The sequence below is a fragment of the Balaenoptera acutorostrata genome, chromosome 8 (genome assembly GCF_949987535.1).
Source record: "Balaenoptera acutorostrata chromosome 8, mBalAcu1.1, whole genome shotgun sequence".
Taxonomy (NCBI): Eukaryota; Metazoa; Chordata; class Mammalia; order Artiodactyla; family Balaenopteridae; genus Balaenoptera; species Balaenoptera acutorostrata.
The window spans coordinates 27,334,679-27,356,360 of NC_080071.1; the positions used below are offsets into that span (position 1 = coordinate 27,334,679).

Below are 21,682 nucleotides of genomic sequence, written 5' to 3' on the forward strand. Positions count from 1 at the left end.
TTACACTGCAAGTCCATTGAAATAATAAAGAACTGGTGGTACTAGGTGCCTCTGGAAGTGAGGGAGAAAATAGAGTCGAAAGAGGAGGACTAGCTAAAAGTCTATTTGCCAGACATTTAGACCCCTAGTTCTTCTCCTGTACTCAAGCGGAAGCTGAGAGATTCACTCACTGGAGAGGGTAAAACAGAGAGGGTATCTAGAACAGGTAACATAACACAAAGCACAGTTGAGGACAGGAGGCTTATATTGAAAACATACCCCCAGTCTTCTTCTCCCAACGACATTTGGGTCTATACCCTCCAGGAAGGTGATTGGAAGATTCTTCTCTGGGGATCTAACCAGCCATTTTGTTTCTCAGTACAAGAGTCCCAATAACATCATCTACTACGAAAGACCACAATCAACAAGCCCTCCCCATACTACAAAGTTTTCCAATAAGTATTCAGTGATTCTCTGTTAAAGATAAACAGACAATAAAGAATCACCAGACATTTAAGGCAAGTATCCATTGTGAAATGCAGAAAGTAAAACAATATGGGAAAAATGTAGCTCAGAGGAAACAGTCAATACAGTAGATGAAAACACAAAAATTTTCAAATTCCATTAATATTCTTAGCAAAATAAAAGAAAAATTGCATTCATGAAATAACAGAATGGTATACAAGAAGCATTAAATAAATAAGAATATGAACTGGTTTACAAGAATTATGCAACAAGTTCCCTGCATAACCACACTAAAAATGTATCATCTGAAGATATTTCATTTTGCTTTCTTTAAGGTCAATTGTGAAGCAATTTGATTTTTGCTTTCTCTTTTCTAATTCTTATCTACACATAACTTAGGAGCGTTTTTAAAAATAATTTGACTGTTTTCTAGCTTCTTCAAAGCACCCAACCTTATTTTCTCAGAAATAGTAGCTCCTATCTTTTTGAACTTATATTTTGATGGTTCACATAGTATTTAATTAAGTTGTCTATCAACAGTAAGGCCAATTCTCTGTCAATACAGGGACTTAAAAGTTCATTACCAACAGCTGTAGTAATAAGCAATTTTAGTTTACTGCTTATTTTCTGCTGTGGTTAATTGTGTGGTCACGTCACGGCTTTACACCCATAAGGTTTACCTGAGTAGGTTTGGTCCTCTGGAATGAAGGCAACATACCAGGTCTTCTGCAGCCACTAGACCATTTCCCAGGTAGCTTCAAATTGAACAAGAGTTCCACAGTTTCACACTTGAGTGCATTCAAATCTCTCAGGTAGATGGCAACCAGATTCCATAAATAACTTCCTGCTAGCACTGTTTCAAAATTCAGATTTTAAAAGATACTACCTTCTACGTGAAGGGCAAATTCTTAACGAAATGAATTATATGACACTTGAGCAACAGCCTGAGGCTCCCAAATCAGGTAAAAAGGATTCTCCCTGTGAATGCATATAATGAAGACATAATAAAATCAACCTAATCTATATAGATTTTGGTTGGATCTTAACATGACAATACATGACTAATACACAGAGGGAGCTCAGATTTGTTTTTTGGTTGTTTTTTTTAATATGCTTGACTTAAGCTCATAATTTATAAAATACCTTTGGGGATTTGTTTTGTTTTGTGAGATACAATGAACTCTAAGAGCAATATTTGCTCCTGGATGTTCACTCTAGAGTTAATGAATTGAGAAACAGAAATTATACATGTATGTGGGCTCTAGTGTATATTTCAGAATACATATTAGTATTAGAAAAAGTAATAAAGAAATACCTTTACTTACTAAAGAAATATTCAATATGAATAGTGAACTGTCATTTGCATCATAAAATATAACATCATAATGTCACTCACTGTGCTATTTCAAAATTATTTGTCTTTCTGCTCCATAAGACCTAAGCTCGAAGGCAATATTAGTCTTACTATGCCTACCATAACTTCTGGCACAAAGTTAGACACACAATAAATATCAGTTGAATTAAAATAAAAGTTGGCACTGTAATAAATTAAAGAGTGCAGAGTTTTTTTTAATGTAAGTTCAAAGTACAAACAATGAGAAGATGGAGCCAATAATTTAAAAATATTTTCTTATGTACAACTGAAGACAGGTTTAAAACATAAAGCCAATCATACATTACTTCTTCAATAAGAATAGATCTATATATAAAGTGACCAAAAATTGTTAAATCTTCTCAGTAAGCATCACATTTTAAAAAAATTACTCTATCATATGCTTAAGGAAAGTTATCAGAAATTGGTACAAAATTTTCTAAATATCTAACACAGAATCTTCTCCATTCCCCATTTTTTATGCCATTACTATTAAATGTTTTTTCCCTTCAGAAATATCTGATGACTCTGCAGTTGGTGCTTAGAAATTCAGGATACAAAATTCATGCTTCCCCTAGCTATTATTAATTATATGTTTTATCCAAAAAATAAAAAAAACTTAAATAGTTACAATAGTGATAAGAATTTGTTTTATTGTGTTTTCCATAGATAGTAATAAGGTTTTTTGGTGAAAAAATTCATTACAAAGACAATCTATAATTGAATCAGTAACAAAAAAATTTTTGCTTTAAATGAGTCAAGTATTCTGCATTTGAAATTCAATTTCATAAACATTCAAGATTAGTGAATTTTGATAGGAAAAAAGACTAACAGAAAGGAAAAAGACACCTTTTTAACAGATAGCGACTTAGAGGTTTTTTAAAAATTTCTTTGGGAAAACACACAGTATAGTTATTTTTTTAAGTCTTTTGCTTCAAGTCAAGTGAACTTTAGACTAAGAAATATTTTAAAATTTGCCAAGAAATTGAAGTGTTAAAAATAGTCTTCTCCTTATTCACTTAATTTCATGTTTAAGGAAATATTTGACAGATAAGTTAACAAAATGCAAAAGAAGTTTACCTGCATTTTTATATAATAAATTCTAGTTCTATAAAAAATTTCCTGGTTTTACACAAAGGCCAATTTTTGACCTTCATTGATCCATTTCTATGTAGTTAAAAAAATACAGTATCAAATCTTTCTCCCTCCCCCCAAAAAAACTAGAAGAAAAATTTTAAATTGTGAGTGTGTGAATGTAGCTATGCATATTCCCAAGCGTACCAAGCACACAAACATCACTTTACTCGGAAAATTATTTTCATCATACTGTAAACATCTTTTCCTCTGCATCTGGACGTTTCAAAATAGTCTTTGGTATTACTAGCTATTGTGCTTTGAAATGGAAACTTAAGGGACTTCTGTAGCGGTGCTACATAGACATTTTAAGATATAAATAAGAAAAATGCACTTGGAATAAGTTACAATTAGCTGCTTTTGCATAATTTTCAAAAACTACAGTGTATGCCTAGTCACAGTTTTATGAGAAAGAATATCTCCTTTTTCAACTCCTTAATTTTAAGGAACACTTAATCATTTTGGCTAAAAATCCATTTTTGGAGTGGATCTGATGGATTGCATGGCACTAAGCTTGGATGCTCTCCACTTGCTGAAAGGCACATTTTAAAGAATGGATTATATAGAAGTTGGTCCTAGAATAAAAAGAAATACAACAGACATTAAGTTTCAAAACTCAAAGTTAACGGAGAAATATAAAAACACTTTATAACAAATATACACCATCGTTAACTTTTAATCTTTCTAATATCTACTATGTCTGATAAAATCTTGTTGGTTTTTGGTGTAGGCAACATCATTTATGCCACCACTGTTCAATTCACAGAAGGTGTTATACAAATGAGGAGAGGTATGCAGAAAAAGGTCTCAATCAAGTTTTCAAATAAAAAATATTTCATTGATATAATTATAAGTGACAAACTCTAAAAAATCCTGTCATAAAAGTCATCTTATAGTGTTATAGAATTACACAAAACAATATTCAGCTAAGAACTGCTAGTTTCCAGCTAAGCTTTAAAACATAGGTTTAAAAACAGAAAAAAAACCTTTCACATATTCTCTCAATTCTAGATTCATGAAAAAGTACTAAAATAGGGAAGGAAAGAATTAATCACTTTAGGTAAGAAAAAAAAATTATTTTTCTCTTCTCTGCCAGGAAAACACAAGTATGACTGTCACAAGAAGCATCATAAGAAATTCTAAAACATATACGAACAAATATTATTAATAATCCACAGACATGTTGAACTGCATAAATCATGCTCTAAGATATTTTACAACTATTTTGCTCCTAAGAGTATTTAATTCATAGATATCTTCTTTCTTACCACATGGGTAGACATACAAAATGACAAAGTTAACAAAGACAGAAATTCTGACAGATAATATTAATATAGTATGTTTCATGTATTTTCCCAGATAAGCAATTAGAGCTAATCAAAATGATTACATAAAGGGGTGAATTAATTGTACTGAGGTACCTTCTGGATCTCCCATATCTGTTCTCCAGTGACAAGTGTCTTGTGACCTTTGTAAGCACATGCCTTCAGCTGAACGACACCTTGAGCAGCATGAAGACATAATTCCTTCTGGATGTTATGCCGAATTTCATGTTGAACAGAGTATTCAAAGTACTGTGAAAGGAAGAATGCTGTTACTGATGAGAGCACTCTATATCCTCAGTTGCAAAATTGTCGGCCAAAAAAAAAAAAATCAGCAACTCACTGAATAATGGAGTCATGTGTACTTCACCAAAATAATACAATGAAGTAAGTATCAGAATCGTAACCTGAGTTTTTGGGACAGAAGATATTATAGCCTTTCTCCAGCCTATCACCAACAGATAGTTACTTAATTACGAAGGTACTGTCTTCCTTCCCATATCAGAAATTGTAAGCTATCAGGTAGGATGGAGGCTAGAATAGGTTTGCCACAGAAAAGAGCCTGGAAACGTTTAGCAAGCCCATTAACTACCTCTTTCTCACCACAAGTGTTTCTTCTCTCTTATTCATCTCAATTAATGGCATTTTCATTTAAACTAGAAACATTTAAACAGGGTACTCTTGGGAATTCCTGGTGGTCCAGTGGTTAGGACTCGGTGCTTTCACTGCCATGGCCCAGGTTCAGTCCCTGGTTGGGGAATTAAGATCCTGCAAGCTGCAAGAAGGTGGGGGGCGGGGGGCACACGATGACACTTTTCCTGCCTCAGTTTCCTTGCCTGTAAAATGGGTAATTTAATAGCTCCTACCTCATAGGGTTATGAAGATAAATGGTTTAATACATGTAAAGCATTTGGACCAATAACTGGTACATGGTAAGCATTCAATACATTTTTAGCTATTGTTACTATTATTGATGCTTCTCTCTCTCCACATGTCCAGTTAAGTAGCCCCTTAGACTTACTGAATTTTCCTCTCAGATGTTACCATCCCACCCATCCTTACTTCCACATCCTCACTTCTTTTGTTCAGGCACTCAAAATCTCTACTGCAATACCTCCAGGTACCTCCAATTTCTGCTCCTATAATTCAGTCCACTCTGCTGCCAGTTGGTCTTTTGTAACATTGATTTGATCCCTTACATTCCCTGCTTAATGATTCACAATCACTACTGTTGCTAAGATAAAGTCCACACTTCTTAACTGGTACGTGAAATCTTCCACTTTCAGTCTAACATCAACCATTGTCCCAATTATACACTATGCTCCTTTCACACAATTCTACCAATGCAGAACATATGTATCCATAACTCCACTTTGCTTTACTCCCTAGAATATCTTTCTGGATCCTTTTCTGCCTAGCCAACTCCTTTTGATCCTTCAAAAGCCAATTCAAATATTACCTTCTTTCTTTAGTTTTCCCTGAATTTGTCCTATGCACAAAATTACACTCTTCTCAGGCTTCCCATAGTCCATCAGAGATAACTTTCATAGCACTCTATTGGAATTGTGTGTGTAGCTAGCTGACTTCACCATAGACCAAAGTCAGGCAGTGTATCTAGTAATAACATCCATTATACATCAAATACTTCATAATGTTGACATTCCAAAGAAAAAATGAGTGAACATAATTGATTTTCAATAGTGAAATAATTAGTCTTAGCACTAATATTTATTGAGCCCTTATTATGTGCTAGGCGGGGACTGTTCTAAACCCTTTATGTATATTAGAGTAGGCACTCCACAAACATTAGCTGAATTAATCTTGAGTTCCCCTGGTCTTAGCCTCATACTTAATTTATCTCACTCCACAAATATAATATTTTTATAACTGATAGCTCTTCAGATGGAGACATTGAAAAAAAATGGGTTTAGATCACGAAAACAGCACTCTGGCTGTACTTCTTTAAGAAAGATAAACCTTAGGATTTCAAAGATGAAAAGAAAGGCTGACCAGAACTTTACATTACTCATATTATTTTTTAAAAACCATTAAGAGGGAAGTTATAAGGAATGGAGAATAGTTGAAGATACTTAGACAACCAAAGAGTATGTTATTGTCTAACTGAGAACACTGGAGAGAATTTTAGCTTAGAACCAGGACAACTACACTGGAAGAGAAAGGGGAAGAGGCAAAGCATTGTGTTACAAAGACATAATGAATTAAACTGCACTGCACCAGTATATTAGTCAATTTAGTCACATTATCAAAATACTTATTTTCATTTGGCATAGTCTAATACTGTTACAATGGAGTTTTATGCTATAAAAAAAAATATCATTATCTGGTCAAAACAGTAGAAGGGAACATGAGGAAATGATCGAGTTAGATGATATCTCAAAAACATCTAGCACTCAAGGAACTACAATTCCCAAACTAGTTTAAATGCAATGCTTGATTGAAAATAACATTTAAAGGAAATAAATCAAAATAAAATCAATGGCTATTTCAGGATGATAGAAGCCAGAGTTATCTTCTTAAAATATAAACTAGAAAATATAATTCTTTAGCTCAAAATCCTCAGGTGGCTTCTGTCACACTTGGAATTAAATTCAAGTTCCTTAACGAGGTCAGCAAAGCCTTATATGACCTGGCCCCTAATTCATGTCTCTGATCTCATTTTCCACCCCTCTCTTCCTGGACCACTCTGCTCCAGTCACACTGGCTTTATGCTTGCTCCTTTTACCTGCCTCTGGGCCTCTGGCCTTGCGTCCTCTGCCAAGATGCTCTCCTCCTGGAACATGGTTCCTCTCCCAACTCCTCAGGCCTCCACTCTAAGGTCACCTTCTCAAAAACGTCTTCCTGAACCTCCGAAAATAACTACCACCCCTGCACACACATTATCCCCCTACTCTGCTTTATTTTTCTTTATACCTAAAATTACATATTTATTTTTTCCTTTCCTTCTAGAACACAAGCTCCACAAGATAGAGACTTTGTCTTTTTCCCTACTATAAGAGTGTGAGTTACATTAGAGGCACCAAACAAATACTTGTTGAAGGAATATGTGAATTATTTCAGCATCCCCAAATTTCTAAAAGATGGCTATATGCTATTTATAATTTAAAAATTATTTTAGAGACAGAACTATAAAAACATCTTTATGGCAATGATAGGAGAAAAACAGACAAAACAATGTATAAAATATATCTTCAAGTTTTATGATAAAATAGATGTAATGCTAGAGGAGGCCTGAAATAAATTTATAAGTATTTACATTTAGGGATAGGATTTTTACAAATGAGGAAATATTTCTCATTGCTCAAAACCTTAATTTTTACTGGATAGTCCAGTGTTATTTCCAAAAGAATGTAACTATTTATATAATTATTTTTTCTTCTAATATATAGTGTATAAGGAAAATTTTAAGATATGAATATATATACACATCATCGACATATATGTACATATACGTATATGTATCTGTATATGTGTGTGTGTGTATCTCCATCAAACTTTTAATATCATGGACCACAAAAATACAGTATGAACATGATGGTATTTGCTGTCAAATCCAGTTAAATATAGCCTTTACATATAATTTAGCAAAATCACCATGCTAATAGGCATGCAACATCAAAGATTCACATAGAAGATCCTGTTTTTCATTTCAAATGGCATTATTCTATTATTTTCTCATTTGCCTTTCTACTAAATGGGTAAGCAACCTCAAACTGCTTACAGAGGCAGAGTGAAAATCAAAATAAAGTACTCTGCAACTTCTATATGAATTGCCAAACTTAATCTAAAAACATTTCACATACCAGTTTACCTGAACATAAAATTGATTTAGGAATTCTGAAAAACATGCAACAACTTACTTCCGTTTGTAGGTACTAAAGAGAAGGGAGGATTTTTAGTGCAGTGCTCACCTGGTTTCCCCCAAGTCCATGACACGTATACAAAATTAATGGTTTGCCTCCTTGATTATTTTCTCCAACATCCAGACATAGAGGCTGACCAAAACTTTTAATCTAAAGGGAAATTTTCAAGTTATAAATTTTTAAAAAAATCTATGTGGTTTATATTTTTTTGCAATTAATTTCAGGAAGTGGTGTTAATAATAATAATATAAAATCTCAAAAGCAATAAAACAGAAAATATTTCAGCAATTTTTCTGAACCACATAAATATTGGTGGCAGGGAGTCTACCAAGTAAAAAGGAACAGGAAAATACTCACATATCCAGCTATAACAGGATTAAGGTCTGGCACATACGCTTCTGGATAAATATTGTTCAGATACCATGTAAAATTTTTACACTGAAGACGGTGCTTTATTTCAAATCTTTTTGAAAGATCACCAAATGACTTCTGGAGAAAGATGAGACGTGAAGGCGGATGCTTAATTAAAACAGCACTGATAAAGTACTTCGAATGCTACTATTTGTATTTACATTTAGGTCTTTAAAAAAAAAAATTCTGGGCCAAAATGTAAGATGCGATTTAACTACAGTCACCATTCATTCAGGCAACAAGTATGTCTGGCTGCTCACTTCTGGCTTCAAAGAGAATCAGGGACCACTGCAGTGCCGACCTAGTGCTATTTTATTCTTCCTTTGTGCCACAAACCTCTGTCATGGGACAAAGATCCCTAGCGAAATGCTGAAGGCAAAAAATGGTAGTGGGGGCATCCAAAACTGATCCTAGTTTTATACGCAAAAGTGGTCTGTAAAGTGTGGTGTGAGAAAGCAGGTATAGAGAAACAGTGCTAACGGTGCATGATGTAACATAACTCTTCTCCAGTCAAGACCACAAAAAGCAACGCAGTTGGGAATATTTTTTTCTAGTTTTAAGGGTGTTGCTTACTCCTAACAGCATCTTCTAATAATATCCTAACAATAACAATGTTTTAGTAGAAAAAGTCAGGTTTTTAATCAATTGTATTTTATTTTCCTTTACCTTATTTAAAAGGACTAAGAAAACTTAAAAAAAAAAGCACTATTAAATTGAAAAGGTATTTGGTACAGGCAAAATTTTAAAGGAAAATTACAGTGGGTGCCTAAATATATGAAAAAGTAAATACTCAAGCTTATCAGTTCAACTAAGGAAAATATTTTCTCTGCCACCTTCAATGTTTTGAACACAGGTGTTTTAGCAAAAAGTATGAAACTCTGAAGGACTTCTGGGTAGCTTACGCATTTTACCATATGGGTCTACTTGCCCTATGTTAAAAACACGGGTTTGCTGGCTCACTTGCCCCTTTGTTGGTGACAAGAGAGCATAAGCTGAATTTAGCATCCACTCGCCTGGTTAGCCAAGTACTTTTGTGCAGTACACAATCTGCCCAATTTTTTTGGTGGCCCTGGGTAAAAAGTTAGCAATCTGACCCAGTAGTGCTCTGACTTTGCATGGTACTGACGTGTTACAGGGAGATACCAGAGACCAAAGAAAAAGCGAAATGAGGTAACCAGATCTTTCTTTATGACATTCGAAATGTTGATGCCCTTTAATCCCAATATATACCTGCTTGCAAATCGGCACTGTTTCTTACAAAGAGTTGGGTGCCATTCGCCGAAGCATGTCCTTAAACTGTCTAGCTTATTTACCACATCCAATATTGAAACTGCTGGGACTCAGTTCTAATGCATTAGGCATGATGATTCTGCAGAGCTTTGATCTAGGACAGGTCAATAACAACCACAGTGCCATGCATTTGTTAGCACTTATTTCCTTATTTCACAGCTGCTCTGGGAGACAGGCAAGTATTTTATCTCAAGACAGGGAGGGAGAGAGAAGAAACGTGGTGGAGCACATGCTTCATGTCTGGCCAATCTGTCAACCACCCTATGAAGCAAGCACCATAACCATTTCACAGTCTCAAGGGGCTTTGCCAAAGTCACCCCTCCAGGGAGCAGTGGAACCAGAACTGGAAATAAGAAAGCTTGATACTTCTGGTTCATTCTCCTGTCCCATTCTGACACTGTCTAGCTCTCCAGTTCAAAATGCCACTTAGCACCTTGATTTAGGTGCTAATCACATCACCTAAAACCAGTTAAAAGCAGTTCCACTTAATCTTATTTTCTTTGAGTAAAATACTGAACCAAAGCAGTTACAAAAACTAAATATCTTCCATATTAAAAGGGTAACATCAGGTAGAATGTCTCAACTATTTAAATGCAGTTTACTTGACTTTTTCAAAAAAAAAAAAGAAAAGAAAACTGACATCAATGAGTTATATATTTTTGAGCTCAAAAGCCCAGCTTTAAAAATAACTTTTTAAAAAAATGTTTTATGCTTGAGTTGACCCAAACAGGTAAAAGGACATGTGAACTTGTTGTGGATTTTTACCGTAATTTAATTATTTAGTCCTAACTTACTTGTTTAACAATTTTTGCTGCATCTGTGTTTCTCCTATAAAATATTTCCTTATATTCATCCATCCAGACTTCTGCAAGGCGAACTTGGTTGCGAGCAATCACCTGAGTGCCTTTTGGAAAGGTATGAGGGCTTTTGCTGCGAAAAACATGTCCAACAACAGAGCAAGGCATAATCTCCAACTGCCCACCACATTGCCACACCTGATAATTAATGATATTTGTTTAAATTTACAGTATTTTAGGAAAATCAAAGTGTTGCTTTTAAGTTCACCTTTAAGATACTAATAAAAACAAAATAAGAGATTTATTGCAGCTTTACAAATAGTCTCTGCTCACTGCCAGTTCAACTTAAGTTCTCAAAGATAAAGAACTATTTTTAAATGGTACAGACACAAGAGACAAAACAACCCCACATCTTCAGAAATTACTTTAACAAAATAGTGATTTCAGATCTCTCATAAAAGTAAAGTCCACAATTTCTTCTTTTTTTTTTTTTGCAAAAATTATGCAAGCTCTCTAGTATCCACAGAAGACCAATGGCTCTTCTGCATTTGACTTCCACAGCAGACTTGGAGTAAGTGAGCCCAGACTCTATTTATCTCTTGTATATTCAATTTTGTGACCAAGAAACAAATTCCAGACAATCGTTATTACCAAAGCACAGTCTATTAAACTTGATCATTATAAAAACTTCATACTATTTAGAGATAGAGGGTCAAAAAAACTTATTTGCATTAACTCTAAAATGGCAAATCGCTAAATCAATACCTACTCACTTAAATATCTTGACAGTCTGTTCTGCCATAAATGAAAAATCTAAAAGTCATGTTTAATAATATGTGCTAATATTAGGGCAGTGGTTGTATTCTCTCTCTCTTTCTTTTTTTTTTAAACAAGTGAGAAAGCTTGGTGATATGTTCAGTTCAACAGACTGCTTGAGATCCAACATGTGCTGGGGCTTGGGAATATTTAAATGAATAAAACAAGACCCCTGCCCTTAAGCAGCTCAAACTTGGCCAAGATCATCACTGCCATTATGTGATGAAGCCAGAGCCAAAACTTAAATCTTCCAACTCCTAGTTCAGTTCTTTTTCCACTACATTCCAGCCTAAGTGATAAGAAGTGAATGACAAAATCATTGTAGAAAATGAACTCATGAAATCAAATATGTACATGTGGAGACCATCCAAAACCTTTCTTTTATTTCTCATATTAACTTTTAATATGTATAGGGAAAAAAAGCTCGTTTAATCTGAAGAGTTAAGTTCAATGTCCTTTAAAATTATACATAAATGTTTTTCCATTCTGACTCGCTTGATAATCAATCAACCAATTTCCTGAAGCACTAGATTTAATTATATTTATCTTGGCTGGAATTCAGTAGCTACAAGTGCATTAATTGGTGTTACTGCCTGGACACAGGCGTTTAACTGATACTTCTTGTTACACTGGCAGCAATAAATAAATATATTTAGTTACACTTTAAGAGGAAATATATTTATTCTAAAATTTCTAACAATTAAATTTTAGAAAGCACAAAAAGTAAAGACTACATTCATCCATGATAATCTGTATCAGCCAACTAGAAATATATATTTCATTGTTTAGTATGAGCGCTATATTTATAAACTTACTCTGAAAGACATTTCTATATTTTCACCTCCCCAAATTTCCATTTCTTCATCGTAAGTTCCAATATATTCAAAATAGTCTTTTGATATGGAAAAAAGTCCTCCTGCAAAAGTGGGTGTTCTGAAAAATAATCCATTGTCAAACTTTGCTATAAAAACCAAATAAGAAAAAAAAACATATTTTAAGAGCAACTGAATCAAATGTACAAATAAATTAAAGAGAGATGACAATTTCAAGTCTTTATATAGATTAATAAAAACTAAAAATGCTATCTTCAAAGTCAAGTTTTGGGGGATGCGGAGGAAGTACTTTAAGTATCCTTCTCTAGCAGAACAAAATTATTGTGTCTTCTAACCAAACTTAAAAGATTCTCAAGGGAATTCCCTGGTGGTCAGTAGTTAGGACTCCGTGCTTCCACTGCTGGGGACCCGGGTTCGATCCCTGGTAAGGAAACCAAGATTCTGGCCTCACGGCTCGGCCAAAAAAAAAAAAAGATTCTTAAGTAATGATTATAAGGAAGACATAAGAGCTCACTTAATTCTACTTCCTACTCAGTAACATCATGTATAAACAAGTACATAAATATATAAACGACTTTCCTATTTTTTCCATACAGAATATGTGTACTCTTTATTTTGTTAATGTGAATTACCTTTGCAGAAATTACTGTAAAAAGCAAAGAATGTATACATATTCAAATACTTGAACTGTATATAAGACTTTGAGAGCAATCATCTTACTTAATTGGATAAGTTTCATCCTTCCTTCTTTGCTTCTCATGATCAGGAAGTGACTCCCAGCCAAATGAAAGGCTCCAGTCAAAATTCCCACGGTTGTGGTTACTTCCATAAGGAGAAGGCTTGTTGAATTCGAACGTGTTCAGATCTATGGATGCAATATCTGGGCTCACGACGGCAGTGTAGTTCTCAGCTATTCTGGCCAACAAAGGTTCTAACCAGCCATAGAAACACTCACCTAGAAGGAATACAATTTTAATTAATTCAATGAAAACACTCAGGGTTTTTTTCCTTTTGTGTTTTGAAAGAGGGTTTACAGAGAAATGAGAATAACCAAGTCATTAGTGTTTTGAACATTTATATAGGGGAGATTTCTTAAAGGTTTCTTGTGAGATAAGAGTAGGATGAAAAATATAAGACAAGATTAAGCATAGTTAGGAAATGACTGATTTTTTTAACCTTACAATGGAAGCAAAATGATACTGATATATTTAAGTTTCAGACTGTGTATTTCTCTTTAAAATGGGCTATGAATCAAGGATAACGTTTTGCTGATCCATACCACCCAGCTCCAGAAGTGTTCTGATTTACTTAAGCTTGTCTCCCTGAGTAAGGTACAGTAACTGAAATCTTCATTTCTCTGACAGGGTCTTAGGAGAAAGCAAGTAAAGGAGTCAGAATATTCTGATTTTAGCAGTTGGAGACAAAGCACCATTCAAACCTGCCCAGCCCTAATGAAAGAGAGTGGAGGAGTGGCATGAAAGGTCTGGGTTCTGGCCCCAGGCCAGGCTGTCTCACATCACACATAGAGTTCAGGAGATGCGGCATGTACAGTGCTACTCAGGGCTTCCCATCGTTCAGTGGAGTTTGGCAGTCATGGTCCAGGAGGACCATCAGACACATTTGCCTGGAGGGGAAGAATGCCCAGTGTGACAGTACTGTAATTTTGGACCAGGAGAGGGAATGCTGGAGAAGCAGCCATTTCCTTTTGAAAACACCTCTCCTGGATTACCTGTAGACCTTTCTTAAATGCGAGGTATTAAGAGAATACTGAATGTGAAAGCTCTAAAGAGACCCAAGCAAATCCAAAAGCCCTTCTGTAACAATTAGCGTATGATCAAAACCATTTGCTTGGTCAAATATAACCTAAAGGCGGGCCAATCCAAAGCTAAACGCTCATACAAAGAGTAAAACTCACTAAACTTAGAGCTCGAGGGAATAAGTGACATTTTAGTAATACCTAACATGTACATTAAACATTGACTCTAAAAATACTGTCTAAGTACTTTATTTAAAATCACTGACACTGAAAAAAAATTAAAATACAAAGAAAAAAACCCCAGCAGCAACAAAAACAAACAAAAACTAACAATGTTCATGGGAAAGATACCAGAAGCTGTAAAGGGGCGCCTCTCACTTGGCACAAAAAGGAGCGTGTGAATCTTTCGGGGGGGGAAAAAAAGAACTGAAATATAAAAAGTAAAAGTGTTAGGACTAGGACCAAGTTTAATGATAGGGTTGACTACACTTAAACAAACAAAACTTGCACTCACTTCAAAGTGTAGTAATCAAGAATAATAAGGAAAACCACATTTTTTTGACAAAATGAGCATATGAAAAAATCCTAGGCATGGATAACTCACTGGGGAAGCTGGTCACTGGAGGCCATAAAGTTAAGGAGCCTCAAACCAAAGGACGTAAGATCTTTGAATAAGGGAAAGGAATTTCCTACCCAGAGCTGTAATCTGCTTGGGCTGTCACTGCTATAATCACTAGCTGAAAATGATGTTAAAGGAAATGCAATTAGGCATTTAAAGAAAAGGCTTCCTTACCTTTTAAATTAGAGGGAGGGGGAGGGAAAATGTTACAACTATGTCTATACATGTATACTTACAGTGAGCATCTAAAAATGTGAGTGTTTCAGCTGTTGCTACTGTTGCCCCTAGCAACCTTGCAGTGATCAGACCTTTTCTCTCCTTTTGTCTGACTATTTTTACGATAGAAAATTGTTTTATATATTCCTCTAGTTTACCATGCAAGTACTCTGTAAGAAAAAAAAATCAAGATTAACTCATTTCTAAGTATATTTTCATATATATGAAAGCTAATAAAGAAACCACAGGGCAATGAGTCCTCCACATGCATAATCTTAACAGTTGTACACATCCATCCTTAAGACAAAAATTATATCTTCAACTCTTATTGGAAAACAAAAATTATATATACAGATCTTAACTTTTGAACGATTATAATGCGTGACATTACCACACATAGTTATCCTGCCCATGTCATATGAGTAAACACAATGTGTTTTGGGGGGGAGACTTCCAAAGGAATAGACTCCAGGAGTTAAGAAGACTCATTTAGAGGCCAGAGAAAAGGGACAAAGGAGTGAAAGAAACTGCATTTGGCCAAAAAGATATTTGATTCTTATTTAAATTGGCATTTAAATCTGCAAATATATAGAAAAATGTCAAGTATCAAAAAAATTCTCTGATATTTAGGCAGTGGTCAAAATAATTTAAGACCAAAATCTTGAGAGAAAGATGAGTAGGAAAATCCAGGGCTACAGCAGTTTGGGAATATTTCTACAAAGAGTCAGCAAAAAATTTTTGAAAGCTCTAGAGTCTCCTGACACAGAATTTTTTCCAGTAAAAATATGAAGGAAGAAAAGAGTATGTAAATCAGGAAACAGGCAAAATTTTAGTCATGGGTGTGTATAATTTAAGATACTCAATATTCCAATTTGGATGACATACATACTAAGCAAGAGTTAAAATAGCAGGTAAAAGAAAAACACATCAATCAAGTCAGTCAAGTGTTGTTCATATTTTTAAACAACGTCTTAAGCCTGCTTGTTCACCATTGAATTCTTGACTCTTTGTTGAGTATATAATGCAGTTCTTCAAGTGGCCTTCTTGGACCCATAGCACAGACTCAAAAAAAATTTGGGAATATTGAGAACGCCAGCAAACATCCTGGGTAGATGTTTGCTTTTGCCAGATTTCAGAAGCAATTGCAGGTGACTTTGACTTTATCTGTAATTATATATTTTTAAAAATTCTCCAGTGGTGCAGATAAGAGAGTTGCTTATTTAAAGCTTAAGCATTCATGAATGAGGTAAGAGTCCAGGAATAACTTTTGTGGAAAAATCGTCTCAGAGTAACAGATAAACTTTTTTAACACCTTCTAAGTACCTCAGAATTAATACTCTGAAAGACAAGTAGGATTGTAATTTGTCTTAAAAATATAATCATAGCTATTTCTGCTTTAATCATAGACTTATAGAGCAGCAACTTATAAAATAGAAACATTTTAAAGGTCTTAATGGGAGTTGATTTTTAAAACGGAGTCACTACAGATTCCTTCAATAAACCCTCCCACTGTCCATATGTTAAGAAATTTTTATTCACCCACAACTTCTGAACTTCCTATAAATTCTTACCTGCCCTTTAAATTTAGCCCCCATCCACACCCTAATTTTATGAAGTTAAAAACACAAAGCCATGAAATCAGATTTCCTGGGTTTGATTTATAGCACCATTACTTTTAGCTATGTGACCTTGGGCAAGTTATTTTACCTTACTGTACCTCGGTTTCTTTACCTATAAAGTGAGATAATAGAAAAAATGGAGCTAATAGGACTAACCCTCACAGGGAATTGTTAGGAGGATACAATGAAAGATTATTGTACAAATAAAACATTTAAGACAAGGGCTAACTAGCACATGGTCTATGCTCTGAAAATCTTAATTATATTTTGTTTGCTATCATTGGGATTTAGCTATCTGTTAATTGATTACCTACATATTTATGCTGCTTTTCCTTAAGCAAATTGAAGTCAGGGACTATGGTTTCTACTGCACAAGCTCTTCTATGGTAATTAGGGACACATTTTCCACAGTGGGGAACTCATTAGATAGTTCTTTGACTGATTCAATAAGACAAATTACACTACTATTCAAAGATAGCCCTCGCCAAGAAAACGTTTCCAAATCTATTGTTGATTGCTATAAAGAATTATAAAAAATACTCAGACCCTTTGACCAAGCAGTCCTACCTCTCCTAACTTATCTAAGGATATAATTCAAAAACAAAGGAAAATAACATAAGCACAAGGATATTTATTGTAGTATTACATATAGTAAGGCTAAGGGGTAAATAAAAGTGAATGGTTAAGTAAAATGTATCTAGTCCATTTTTGTCATTAAAACTAAAGTTTTGAAGGTAACAGAAACAGGCTAATAATGTTACATGAAAATGTCAAATTTCAAAACTAGATTTCTGACATGGATATAATTAGATAAACATTATATGTTTATGTAGACAGTGATTAGGAAAGAAAAGGAAAAGATTAAAATGGTTGAAACATTAGGTTAAAAATGTTATGCTTTATTCACTTACAACCACGTCTAAAGTCTGGATACATCTTATAATTAATTGATGACATGTCACCTAATAGGTAGTGGGGTTTTTTTTCTCACGGTCTGTAAAGTAATGATCTACCTTATGGTAGATGGTGCTTTGGATTTGATGAGAGAGTGTTATCCTCAGTTTACAGATATAAGGAAACTGCTCATTAGTGCTGGAGCTAGAATTTGACTTTAAGGAATCTAGTTCCAAACTTGGGCTCATTCAGGAATAAATTCTGCAATCATTGAAATAATCTGTATCTGTTTGGTACTTAAAATACTTGTAATGTTTGAAAACTCAGCAAATTATAGTATTTGTCTGATTATCCTTGTGAGTCCAATTTAAAATGTGTAACTTAGCAACTGATTATTGACATAAAATTAAGTGAAAATTCATTAAAGATTTTGGCTAGCTTTGTAAATGGTATTGGAATATTTAAAAGCGCCAAAATAAAACAGGATGTGGTAGCTCTTCAGTAATTTTTAACTACTCTTTGATATTATTTATTAATTAATATATTATTTATATTAATTCTTCTAATCTTTAAAACAACTCTAGGAGTTATGTACTACTTATGTATTCCCTCATTTCTAAGCTATATAATTATATACTTCTTACAAGCAATGACATGTTCGTTTAATTGGCTGTAAGGGTCTTTTATTCTACTGGTATGTAAACTAATGATGCATTATACAATAAGTTTGATGAAATATGGCATTTCCCCCATTTTACAGATAACGAAACTGAGGTATAGGGGGGTTAAGTAACTTTCCCAAGTTACATAGCTGGTTAGGACCAGAACTGGGATTCAAATCAAGGCAGCCTAACTCAAGGCTCAAGTGTGTGCTCTTAACCACTATGTCTTACAATAAAAGTCTCACATTGAGGACTACAAAGTTATAAATAATGGTGTTTCACACATTTCTGAACTCCAAAATATTTGAATATGGACTTCCTTGGATTCTCCCTTCATCCATCATATATAGCATCCAAGACACTATATTCAAGATCTGAGGTGGCATACAGAGAGCACAATATACCCAAATAGACTTTGGACAACGCCACATGGATTTACTCAGGAAACAATCTAATTTGCATGTACTTTCTTACCATCTATGCTAGCATCATCCACCAAAATGATCTCCTTCAGCAATATGGCAGGTGAAGAGTAGAGCACGCTGTGGACAGTTCTAAGCAGCGTGGACCATGCTTCATTATGAAAAACTATTATGACACTGGTGGTAGGCAGGGGAGGACAGCGCTTAAATTTTTGTTCAATACATCTAGAAAAAGTCAAAGTAGAAGAACAATTATGAATTTTATTACTTTATTTCACAGCTCTACCATTACTAAGTTATCATTATTTAAACCTTTAAAACAATAGAAATGATAGTGGATACTTTATTTTTATGTAAGATGATCTTAATGCTATATAAAGGCAAATAGATCAAAACAAAATTTCTTACAAATAGACCACTCACCCAGAGATCATGTCCACTGATATTGATCACATGTCACGAATTAAAACATGCTTTATTGTAAGCTTTCTCCATAATATAATTTTAAATACAAATAACATTTTAAATAAGAAAAATAACCTAGAAGTGAGACAACCTGTAAAAATAGCAAATACTTGTAACTGCTCAAATACAAACCAAGTTTTTTTCTTTCCTTGTAGAAATCATGCATTTTTCTTAACATGTGAAATTTTTAATCATTAAATGAATATTCATCTTTGTAGAGATTACCTTAAATTAGATACTTTCCTAGGAATGTAATATTTTCTAAGTTTAATCAATTTCCTTAACCTGTAACTGAACCAAAAGGGGAAAAAATTGCTTACTATAAAGCCTATTTCCTTCAGCAAAAACTTAAGTACCTACCATATGTAACATGCCATGCTGTGTTAAAGATTTTGCTCCAGTAAGGAGAGAGACCCTAAATAGTTTATTTATTTATTTATTTATTTTTTTTTTTCCTAAATAGTTTTTGACTGATTAGTGGTATTACTCATTCACTAAAAACTTTAGTTATAAATTTATCTTGAATTCATTTTGAGAGCAATGTCATCCTCAATGAAAATAATCTTCATATGAAGCCATTGGGGTGTGTGTAGGTCTGTACAATCTCCAGCCTTTGAGAATGGAGATGACCACAGTCCCTCACCTGCTGAGTTGAGGTGAGGATCAAATGAAATAACATATAGGAGAGGGCTTCAAAACACTGTAAAATCAAACAGAGTGAAGCTAGGACATAAAACATGTGTGGTCTATGGTAAAGATAAATAAGTAAAATAACTGGATCTTTGATAACCATAAATGGTTGTACAATTTTAGACAACAGATTATAAAATCCTCCTACACAGTCAAAAGCCACTATAAGTAGTGTGTGAACCATCAAACAGTGCTGTTCAAACCCAAAGATAAGGAAGTAAATCATTCACTCATGGAGTTACGAGCCCAGCACACTTTGGTTGCCCTGCCAGGGCCAATGGGGAAACCAGAGCCCCCAGAATGGTACTAGAGGCCTGGGAAAGCCAGCCTAAAAGAGATATTCTACAAACTCTCATTAATTACTACTTTTACAGCCATACCTCAGTATGAATGTGTTTCAAATTCTTTCCAGAGAGGACGTCTTTAGGTTGAAATATTTGTAGTGATAAGAAAGGAATTAAATTAGGGATAAAATATTGAGAGGGTGTCAACACCACTGAGTAGGAAAAGAGGAGGAAGGTGAAACTGATTTTGCTCTCTAGGACCATCATGAGTTTAAAGTGTTAACATACATGCATAGCTAGAAGAAAATAATCACATTCATCCTCACTGGTAGATGAAAGCAAATGATTTATTCTAAAGTGAATTTTGGATAAACTATCAATTAAAAATGAAGTCCAAACACAAACTACCTATTTATCTATCTTTGAGTTAAAATTACACAGAAACAAATGACTAACTATAAGCTTGTATTTTTAATACATAAAGTCTTATAAGCCAACATAAAAGTATAAGAAAAATTATGAAAAACTCCATACTATAGTATTTCTTTTTTAGGAGAAAACTTTATAATTTTGTCTTATAAGCACTTTGGGGAGGGAGTTTTGAGATTAAAAAAAAATTTTTCCTATATTTACTTGCCACATGATTAATTAATATAGTATTAATATAGAATTATAAAAAGGTTTTGAAGATTTAAAGTATGACACTTTACAAAAATTCACACTAATAAAGTGTTATCTCTTTAATCTCACAAGGCTTTCCCTCAGTTTAAGCAAGGATTTATTTGCTTAACTGATAAGTACTAATATCAAGTAAAAGTGTCATGTTATATCATCAATGCAAGTGATAATAAAATTTCACAGTATGATTTCATAAACCCCATTTATTTTGAAACAATTAGCATGCTCAACTTATGTTTAAAAGTTGTTTCACATGTCATTTAAAGTAGTGAAATTCAAATAACTTGCCAAAGTGATTACAGATCCCCAGTCAAACCATTTGAAAAATTTGGCATATAGAAATGTGCTTAAATTATCAGTCACAAGACCATCTGGCTTCGGGAGAAATGATCTATATTTCTAATGAGCATGTAAAAGATTAGCAGTTCTTCAGAAAATGTGTTCCTTGATGATATAAGTTAAATTTAAAGTATAAAAGTATTAAATTTTCACAGTTCTAGGTACACATTCCTGTCCAAAAAAAAAGGTTCTTTGTGTGCTTAGCTATCTTGCACTTACATATTGATTATCATTATTGAATATTACTGCAGTTTCTCAAAGCTATATTGGAGAAAAGGCTTATCCTGAGCTCCCTTTGTCATGTCAAAGAATAAAAATCATGCTTCTTGATTTGTGATGGGGATTGCTTTTCAATCAAGACCGCTCCCAAAATCAGTAAAGGGCCATATTGCATTTTAACCTATTAGCATAAAAAAGGAACTATACTATGCCCTGTCAGAATAACCAGAATATTTTACATTCGTTTCTTCACACATTCATTTAAAATGATGAGCAATTTAACCTTGAATCACACAGATTAGAATAGAGCAACAGAAATCTAATCTACACAGCTTCAATATTGAGGATGGAGCAGGTATTCATGATCATAAACCTAGAAAAATATGAAGGAAGCAATAGACCTAAGTCTACTAAAGTACTTTTCTTCAGGTTCACTTATAAATTTAATTCTCTTATAACTAGAAAGTGAAATATGTAAGCACTGTTTGCTTACAGTTTGTCTATCTTGCACTTTTAACA

The 21,682-nt window shown here is 33.9% G+C and overlaps 1 protein-coding gene across 3 annotated transcripts in view; it reads right to left on the bottom strand.

Moving 5' to 3' along the window:
* Window positions 1-2,031: 2,031 nt before the first annotated feature.
* GALNT3 (polypeptide N-acetylgalactosaminyltransferase 3) overlaps window positions 2,032-21,682 on the bottom strand; it is a 46,462-nt gene continuing 26,811 nt past the window's right edge. For all 3 annotated transcript variants that reach the window (XM_057551978.1, XM_057551979.1, XM_057551980.1), the window contains exons 3-11: window positions 18,541-18,713; window positions 14,912-15,061; window positions 13,021-13,255; window positions 12,283-12,400; window positions 10,649-10,849; window positions 8,511-8,642; window positions 8,202-8,303; window positions 4,372-4,524; window positions 2,032-3,525 (exon numbers count right to left, since the gene is read on the bottom strand). In XM_057551978.1, coding sequence (XP_057407961.1) covers window positions 3,403-3,525; window positions 4,372-4,524; window positions 8,202-8,303; window positions 8,511-8,642; window positions 10,649-10,849; window positions 12,283-12,400; window positions 13,021-13,255; window positions 14,912-15,061; window positions 18,541-18,713 — 1,387 coding nt within the window. In that variant the 3' untranslated portion in view covers window positions 2,032-3,402. The remainder of the gene's footprint in view (window positions 3,526-4,371; window positions 4,525-8,201; window positions 8,304-8,510; window positions 8,643-10,648; window positions 10,850-12,282; window positions 12,401-13,020; window positions 13,256-14,911; window positions 15,062-18,540; window positions 18,714-21,682) is intronic.